Below are 9,925 nucleotides of genomic sequence, written 5' to 3'. Positions count from 1 at the left end.
TGGCAGCCTTCAACCGACCCTGCCCTACCCGCATCACGTGCACCGGGAAGTGCGTGGGTGGGTCCTACAGCAAGGAAGGAAAGGACGTAGTTCGCTCAGAGTCGCATGCTGAACCAAAATGTTAAAAAAAAAAAAAAAAAAAAAAAGTGGGGGGAGGGGAGAAGGGAGAAACCGGAGCCTGGGGAAAGTGATGAGTCTAGAAAAAGTAGTCCCTCGGTTGCTCTGATTCCCCGCTGCCGCAGCAGCGCAGAGCGCTCCGCGCCCTGCGTCCCTGAATTCCTACGCCCGAGCGCGGCGCGGCGTCCGTGGAAGGCTACATAAGGCGGACGGCGTGAGGAGGCTGGGCGGAGTTCTGCCTTGGGATCCTTCCGCAGGGCTCAGCCGTTTCCGGAGTCTGCGCTGCTCCCGGTTCCGCCATTGCGGCTCTCCCGGCCCCTGGAGCCTCCGCCCCCGACCCAAGCTCTCTCGTCTGCCTGCCAGTTCCCTGCGTCCCCGGAGAGTATCCCTCTGAGTCCAGCCTCCCCTCCCCTTCCCCGTCTCCTCCTCTCCCTTGGAGAGCCCGGGCAGGCACTGCCCTGCAGCCCCAGTGACAGGAGGAGACCATACTCCCCGACAGCGCCATGGCCCAGATTCTGCCCATTCGCTTTCAGGAGCATCTCCAGGTACGTGTGAGTCGGGGCTGCTGAGGGACTTTTCGAGGGTAGAGGGAAGGAAGAAGCTAGCGGCCGGCCCGGAAGGGATCGAGAGAAGAGAAGGGGAGTGGGGGGTGTCGGTATTTGGCATAGGTGGAGGAAGGACAGTGTCTTAAAAGCTTAAAGGGTTAAATGATATGAGAGTAGGATGGAAATGACGAATCGGAGTGCAAAGGGCGGCGAGGCCAGGCCTTACGTCTGACGGCCTCTTATTCTGCTTCCTGGATTGCAAGAACTGCGCATACCAGACCCCCCTTCCCATTTTACTCAGTTCATTCATTTGGGTAGGGGCTAGATGGGGGAGCCTCTCGCGCGTTTCTCCCAGAGCAAGACTTCTCGTTAACCCCGGGCGATGCGGGGCTGTCACCTTCCCTTGGTCTATTCCCATTTCTATATCGACTCTGCACCCAGGAATTGTGTGGCGGGTGGGTTGGGGAGGAGCTGCATCCTCCCTCTGCAGCTCACAACTGAGAAAGGCACCTTGGGGTTAGGGTAGCAGTGGCTTGTGTCTTGCCTTCCCTGAATCTATAAGGAACCGAAGGTCACGCTCACTGAAGGAACAGAAAGAAGATAGAGGGGCGGCAAGGGGCGGTGTCAGTCTCAGGGTGCCTGGGGTCAAGGTCCCAAGGGGAACGCGCACATTTTTCCTTTCTTGGTTTCTTCGAGGGTTAGTGTAGCTCTTAGGCTCACTTTGATTCTTTCAGGTAGGGAGAGTTATTTAGAGGTTATTTATGGCCTTTTGGAATTTAGCAGATAGTTGTGGGATTAAGGCAGGAGTATGTCTCACAGGACTGCGTGGAATTCAGCAGAGCCTGGTTGTAAGTGCATACCTGCTCTGTGTCAGTACCTAACAAGTTGATCTGTAACTGGCTCCTTTTTAATAGTCTGGGGCGCCCCCGTCCGCCCCCCATTGCACCTTATCCTGGAGTCAATACACCATTGTCTAACCTGGCAACCTGCCAGCAGTTGGCCTAGGCAGGTGACTGTTGGAGGGCTTCGCTGAATTGCACTTCTTCTGAACTGCTGATTTTCCTGGTTCACTTGTCCTGACTCTTTGACATCATAATTTATTCATATTAATCTACTTTCCCTCAAGTATCCCCATAAAAAAAAAAATCTGCTTTCAGCTGCATCTTCTGAAGTGCTGATTTCATTAGGGGAGGTGCAGTGATACAGTTCAAATATTGGTAACTTATTGAGTGCTTTATCATTGAAGGCAGTCTGATTTATCAAAGATGTTTGATAATAAAGAGGGTTAACTAAAATTTAGCTACAAGTAAAATAATTAAATATTTCTTTATAGACTTTACCGTGTTGCTAATATTAACGAATTATTTTACTTTAGGACTTTAAATGTAAATAATAGATCTTTGCCCATAAATGAATACATTTTCTTCAATCATCACAAGTTTTCAAATAATTCATCTGATTTTGGCAATAAGATCTCTATTTTTTAGAGGTCTGAAAAATGTCAAGTGACAATGCTGACAGAGAAGTTAATTTTTGTCCTCAATTCAAGCTTGAGTGTCCTCTGTTAAGAATATAAAGAGTTAGGAAGGCACTTTTCTGTATGCCAGTGGATAGTGGGCTCTTCAGGCTGAGTTAAGAGGGAGGCATCCTGTGTACACTAACAACAGAAAAAGTCTAGCTTTAATTAGTTGCTTGCTTTAATTAATTTGACCATGATTTGGGTTGCTGGTTTTTCTTCTCCCATCTTTGGGATTAACACTTGTTCACACTGAAGTTACCAGAAATAGCTTTCTGCAGATATGTATATAAAACCTTACACAAGAGAAGCAAAAACAGCCGTTGATGACATGATCATAGTTGGTGATTTGAGTAGTAGTTTTTCATTTCTATTAAACTCAAGACCAGAATTGTTGAATGGTCTTACAGACTGGAATCCAAACTTGTCACTAATTAAAAACAGATTTAATGCAGGTGTGGCATGTGAGTATAGCAATTTCTGCAAGTATTTGAAGCTGTTTTCCTAAATTTAAAGATGTTGAATATTTATAAAATAGCTTTACACATACTCATGAAGATCTCTGATGTTTATTTTTTGGAGGACCTTGTTACACTTTAGGCTTGGCTGGTAGGATTTCACTCTAGTAGATAGAGGTCAGTTGTGCCAAAAGGGTAAATCACCACTCTTTTCAAGGATAATGTTTCTTCTGATCTCAGATTTTTATTCCCTCTCTTTTAACATACAAACATACAGTGTAAGGATTATTCCAGTTGTCATCTTAAGTCTTTGATTTCCAAGCCTCTGCCATTCTGCTTAGAAAACAACTTTCTAAACACATAGGAGAACTGGGAAGTGAGGATGTAGAGAGTGTAGAGTTCACTTGTGAAAGTTAACAGCAAACTCTAAATTATTAATTTATTTTAAACTTTTACAAATAAAAAATTGCTATTTATTTTCATATCCCTTTGTGCATTTGTTTAGATGAAGATCTGTCATCAAGGAACTACCTCACATAATTTTCATATTTTATGTGATGAAGGAATTTTTGTTGAGTTGCAGATTCTGAACAAATTCTAGGCTGCAGAACTCAGAAAATTCAATGCCAGCCAGCAAAACCCTGTCTCAAAGGACAAAACAAACCCCACTGCCTGCAAATTTCAGTTCCTGGCATATTAAGCATTTTGCAATTGACACGTTTTGTTGAGCACTTGGATACTTTTAATTTTCATTTATACATCTTCCCACCCTTTTCTTCTCTCTTTGATCCATAAACACAGGCATGCAGTGTGTTGCTGAGTTGAGTAGTAGGATTCTTGCGAAGGTTTTGGGTTTCAAAGAGAAAGCACTAATAGATGCTTAGGCAGACTAGAAGAGCATGCCACCTAGAAGTAGACTCTAATCTACCATGGAAAGAGTTTAAATGAAGACAGATTTTTTTTTTCTTCAGACTTTTCTTAAAGGTTAGTTTACTCAACTTTAAGGAGTTTGGTCAATTTTAATGAAAATACTTGTGCCCTGATTGGGATTATACTTTAAGGTGTGCAAAGCTATAGTTTTCACTTTAATGTGCAGTGAAATTTAAATAAAGTCTTGGGAGCTTGTGTGGTGTGCTGTCGGGACAGGGGTTTCTGATCCTAGCTGGGATTTCTGTCTTTAGGGACAGTGATGATAAGGGAGGCCTAAAGAGTGAGAAGAGCAGACCATCTTCTGTTGTGTGCTGTGTCCTCACTCAGTCCCTGGTCCTGGCTCACATTAACAGTGGAAGACTGAGGCTGGAGGCAGTACTTAGAGGCCAGAGTCAGAATGGGGTTTGGATCCCCAGGCAGTATGCACTGCCTGGTCTGAAACTTACTATGTATAACAGACTGGCTTTGAACTGAGATCTGCTTGCCTCTGGCTCCAGAGTGCTGGAATTATTGCATATTCCACCACACCTGGCCATAAATCAGATTTTAAAGACAGTGTCTTGCTAATGTTGTCCAGAGTGGATTCAGATTCAAAATCCTCTTGCTTCTCAGCCTCTTGAGTGCTGGGGTTCTAGGCCTGCCATCATCATGCCCTGCTGCAGTGATTGACTTTAAGAGATGCTACAAGGGACCAAATGCCTCTGTGCTTAAGAGTGACTGTTACTCTTGCTGAGCACCTGGGTTTGGTTCCCAGCACACACAAGACAACTCCTCATCTCCTGTATCTTCCAAGGATACCAGGCACACATGTGGCACACACATGTATATGCAGGCAGAATGCTCATGTACATAAAATAAATAAATCTAATTTTGAGAGGGGGGGGAGGGAGGAAGGGTTGGAGAGATGGCTCAGTGGTTAAGAATACTGACTGCTCTTCCAGAGGTCCTGAGTTCAGTTCCCAGCAACCACATAGTGGCTCACAACCGTCTGTAATGGGATCCAATGCCCTCTTCTGATGCATCTGAAGACAGTTACAGTGTACTCATAGACATATAATAAATAATTCCTTTTTTTTTTTTTTAAATAGAACAAGAAACTACACAGATTTCCTACTATTTTGTTTCCTGTTGGACTTTGGCCTAGAGAAGAGATTTTCCTCTTGTTTAAAGTATGATTAGTGATGTGATACAGGGAACAAAGGAAGTCTTGAGTCTCAGTGAGGCAAGTGCGGACTATCAGAAACATGTGATGGTCATAAGTAACAGGAAAAAAAAATAGGTGCAGTTCATGTTTTATTTAATCCATTATACCCAAGATACTATTTTAGATATATTCAATATAAAATTAGCTAGTTGAAATTTTATTCAAAATGGCCATTTTGTATTCAAACATCTTAATCTAGACCTTTTCTTCATTGGAAGTACTTGGTATGTATTTAAAGATTATATGCTTTATTGTAAGAAGACCAAATTTGCATGGCCAAATTATTTACTTAAGCTTTTCTGTTTTGTTTTATCTTGGTTTAGTTTTTATTTTTGAGACAGGGTCTTAACTATGTAGCCCTAAATGCCCTGGAATTCATGTAGACCAACCTGTCCTGGAACTCAGAGGTCCACCTGTCTCTGCTTCCCTTGCATTGGGATCACGTGTGTGTACTACCTTACCCAGCCCTTCTGGAGTTTTCTAATAGTTGACTTGGTTACTGCCTGTTAGTTATTTGACTTGGAGTAATGGAAAACAGTAACCATGTTTCACAGCTCAGTGTGCGGTGTTGCATATGGCCATGGGTAGGAATAAGATAGTTGAGTTTTGGGGGTTTTTGTTTGTTTGTTTGTTTTTTGTTTTTGAAAACTGTCTCATTATGTAGACCATACTAATCTGGAATTTGTTAGTCTCCCTGCATCTAGAATGATTGCAGCCTGTGCCCCACTGCATCCTACTGTTTTGTCCTCCCTACCCCCAGGTTTATCTGTATAGCCCTGGCTGTCCTGGAAATTGTACTGTAGATCAGGCTGGCCTTGAACTCACAAAAATCCACCTGCTTCTGCCTCCCTCGTACTGGAATCGAGGGTATGCTCCACCACTGCCTTGCTTGTTACTTATTTTTTAAGATGGGGTGTCTCTTAGCTGTGTAATCAAGAAGGCTGGTCTCAAGTTCCTGATTCCCCTGTTTCCACATTCTTTCGGGTGGTAATGGTGAAGTGAACATGCTCACTGAGTACGTAAGAAATAAATTCATAGTTGCTAGTTCCTTTACACTAGAATGAGTTCACTTTATGTATGTGCCTTGCTAGCACTACATAAACTCAGCTTATCTGGTAAGCCGGCGGCAGTCATGCTTCTAGGTGTCTTCCATCAACCCGTGAACTCTAGCTAATGCTATCAACTTGAAGATGGCCAAAAGCTTGGATTTGAATGTATTAATGCAAAGTATACCTGTCACATGTGGGTTCTGAGTTTCTTCTGTGTTATGGGAAGTATTTTTTTTTTTTCGTACTCTGAAATAACTGTCCAACTAGTTGCCCTCAAAATCAAACAATCAAATTAACTATTACAACCACTTGAATATCTATTATGTACTAAAAACTTGTTAAACGTTTTATTTTCATCTCTCTGGATAGTTCAAATTAGCCCCCTTTTATAGATGTGATAGCTAATCGCACAGATAGTGATTAGATTTTAATATTTATATTTTCTGTTTGGCAAGGTACTTTCTTCAATGAATAGTCTAAATAGTTTTAAGTGCAAAATTTAATACAATTAGGTCAGTGAGATGGTTTAGATGGTAAAGGCACTTTGCTATGCAAACCCAAACACACTTGAACCCCTTGCACTGAATGAATGCACAGTTGTCCTTTGACCTCCACATATGTAGCATGGCATGCATGTATATGCACACAAACATTGTGTGCACATACATTATAATAAATAAAATTAAAAATATCACTATTGCTTTTTCTATACTGAGGTGTTCTTTAATACATATAGTCTTTTTTTTATATGCATTTGAGTGTTTTTGTTTGTATGTAGGTGTATGCACCAAGTGTGTGCAGTGCCCACAGAGACTAGAAGAGGGCATTGGATCCCCTGGACAATTAGAAGTCACCATATGGATGCTGGGAATGAAACCCAGGTCATCTAGAAGAGTAGCTAGTATTCTTTTTTTTTTTAAAAAGATTTATTTATTTAAGATACTCCAGAAGAGGGAGTCAGATCTCGTTAAGGGTGGTTGTGAGCCACCATGTGGTTGCTGGGATTTGAACTCAGGACCTTTGGAAGAGCAGTCGAGTGCTCTTACCCGCTGAGCCATCTCACCAGCCCAGTAGCTAATATTCTTAACTGCTGAGCCATTTATCTAGTCCCAGCAGTTTTATTTTGGGTGGTTTTGTTTTGAAGACAGGGTCTTGCTGTGTTTTAGACTAAGTGCCCTTGAATTCTTCATCCTCCTGTCTTTGCTTCCCAGGGGCTGGAATTACAGGCATATTCCACCATGTCTGGCATAATAGCTTTTATATGAACCAACATTTGTTTTTTTGTCTTTGCCTTAATTATTTTATTTTATTTTACTTTATTTTTTTAATTTCCGAGACAGGGTTTATCTATGTAGCCCTGGCTGTCCTGGAACTCACTCTGTAGACCAGGCTGGCTTTGAACTCAGAAATTTGCCTGCCTCTGATTCCAAGTGCTGAAATTAAAGGAATGTGCCACCACTGCCCGGCTAGATGATACTTTTAAAGGGTGTTTTCTCCAAGTTCTCAGCAATGAAATACCCTAGAAAGATTAGGATCAAGTTAATTTGTGACCAGGTTTATCTGTATTCCTCTCATAAAGTAGAAGCTTTGGGACTTTCCTATTGTCTTTTCCATAATGACAAGTGTGTGTTCCATTCTGAAGCCACTGTTGTGTATTTTACTTTATATTCATGGTTTTGGATTTATACTAATGCTTCCTGTTCTGACTTAATAGGTAAATAGTTTTTGTTTTGTTTTGTTTTTTGTTTGCTTTTAAGTTAGGTAAAGCAGCCTTTATTTTTCAGTTATTTCTGAAAAGAATAGGAGCCAAACTCATTAAAGCCACATTTCATCATACTATGAAATTTAAACTGCAGTGTACAATTCTGGAAAATGCCAGTCTGGGTTTTATTTGATTATGTCAGGATTTTAGCTTGTCTCAACTTCCTCATTTAGTATATACTTCCTGGCAACTGTGAAGTTAGCCTATAGTGTAGGTTGTGTTTATGGTATAGTACTTAGTCTTTCTATACATATAAATATTAATTCTCCCAACCGCCTTAGAGAGTTGCCTTTTCATCTACTTAAAGCACACATGCACAGCATGTTGAAGGAGAAAACTACAATCTGCCCCCTATTGAAGCCAAGCTCTTGGAGTTCTGCCAGACTGTTTCCCGTTTCTGCTTTTCTATACCTATGCTATTTCTGGAGTAGGGAAGGGAGCACCCTATAGTGATGCACACCAAGGGGTCTTAGAGATGGTCTTAAACTATTGTAACTGAATCTCAGTAGCTGAGAAGTGGGACTTGGTTAACAGTTGCTTTCATTTATTTCCGATTAGCTTGCTCATCTGAAATGAAACCACCAATGACTACACATGTTTAGCTTGTAGAATTTATAAATGTATAGACTTGGTAACTCTGAGTGGACCTTAATTATTTGAGGATGATTAATCAGGTGAAAAGAAACCTGTAAGAGGTACATGGTTCACGAACCCCATATCTTTCCCCATTCTGCAGTAGTCTGTATTTGGGTATATTGAACTGTGGACAAGATGATTTTGTGTTTGTTTGCTTTTTAACCATAAAACATCCTCTAGGAAAGAATCTTTATTAACTCTGGTCCTCTGGAGGAGCATGAAGTGCTCATCTGCTACACCATCTCCAACACTACTTTACTTTCCCTGTGTATAAAGAAAGGCAAATGGACTGGGTTGTTTATTAAGGCTACTGAATCTTTTAAAGTTTATACTTTCAAAGGGGCTAAAAGTTTTTGCATGTGAATGTGAGTGTGTATATGTGCTTACTTGCTGGCAATAAAACCCAGAGGGCCTTGCCCCAGTTAAGTGTAAGCTCTTATTTCTCAGCTAACACCCTAGCCTTTACAAGCCTTTTTCTTTTTTTTCTTTTTTTTTTAATAAAATTCACAAAATCTAAATTTGCCATTTTAACACGGACATGAATGTGAACAGCACCCTGTCCCACATTTGTGGCAACTCTTGGAAACCCATCACTCACCTGTATTCTCAGCTCTAGGGAGAGTGAGGCAGGAGGATTTGAGTATGAGGTCAGACAAGACTTTACAGGAAGACCTCATTTCCAAATAAATAATTGAATGACTTAGTGTTTAAATGTGACATCAGTTAGGTGTATTTATTTTCAAACATTTTCAGTGCCTGAGATGGAAGTTAATACCTGTTGAGCAATCTTCCTCTCATTTCTTCCCATCCATTGGCAACTGGTAATCTGATTTCTCTCTCTAAGGACTTAATTTTGTGGCTCTTTTACATAAATGGAATCACACATAATGTTTTGTCTTGTTTCTGCTGTGTTAATGGGCAGGCGAAGGGAGGACAGGATTTTGCTGTGTAGCCCAGTCTAGAGCTAACTTGGCATCTTCCTGTATTAGCCCTCTTGAGTCTTAGGATTACAGGCATGTACCACCATGCATGGCCAAGAACAGGTTACATATTTAGGAATTAAAGAGACCAAAATAAATGGAATAAAAGTTATTTTTAGATACTGGAAACAAACTTTGCTTATATGAAGGAAACAAGATGAGTATGATAAACTAAAACTTATTATAAGCATTAAAGATAATCCTTCTCCTTGACCAAACAAAAGCAAGATAATTTTTTTTTCTGAGACAGGGTCCCACTATATAATCCTAACTGGCCTGAAACTTGCTGTGTAGACCATGTTAGCCTTAAACTCAAAAAGATCCACCTGCCTCTGCCTCCTAAGCACTGGGCATGAGTGACTGTGCCACCACCCATGGTGGGCTTCAGCTTTAGCCTGTTCAGTGGTTGTATATTATTACTGAGGTAGATTTTTCCCCCCTTTTTGGAAAAGGTGATCTACAATTTGAATACATGTCCCTGAAAGCCTAAAATCTGCTTCTTCCCCCTCAATTTCCTTAGTAATATTTGTGATAAAGTTAGAATTTAATACAGTAAAAGTTTGATACAAAAATTGTACTTAAAATACTGGATTGAAGATGGCTATGGGGAAACATGCTTGTAATTCCAGCACTTGGGAGGCAGTAGAATCTCACGTTGTGGGCCAGCCTGGGCTATACATTTGAGATCCTTCAAAAAAAAAAAAAAAAAAAAGATATCAACAAGGAAC

The 9,925-nt window shown here is 41.0% G+C and overlaps 1 protein-coding gene across 4 annotated transcripts in view; it reads left to right on the top strand.

Annotated features, from left to right (window-relative positions):
* Positions 1-330: 330 nt before the first annotated feature.
* Cltc (clathrin heavy chain) overlaps positions 331-9,925 on the top strand; it is a 63,058-nt gene continuing 53,463 nt past the window's right edge. For 3 of the 4 annotated variants that reach the window (XM_029546404.1, XM_029546402.1, XM_029546403.1), the window contains exon 1: positions 331-662. In XM_029546404.1, the coding sequence (XP_029402264.1) occupies positions 621-662 (42 nt within the window). In that variant the 5' untranslated portion in view covers positions 331-620. The remainder of the gene's footprint in view (positions 663-9,925) is intronic. The other variant, XM_021213075.2, reaches the window with a different exon arrangement.

The sequence above is a fragment of the Mus pahari genome, chromosome 14 (assembly GCF_900095145.1).
Source record: "Mus pahari chromosome 14, PAHARI_EIJ_v1.1, whole genome shotgun sequence".
NCBI lineage: Eukaryota > Metazoa > Chordata > Mammalia > Rodentia > Muridae > Mus > Mus pahari.
The sequence above is the reverse complement of the archived record's forward strand: the minus strand, read 5'-3'. Positions and strand labels throughout refer to the sequence as shown.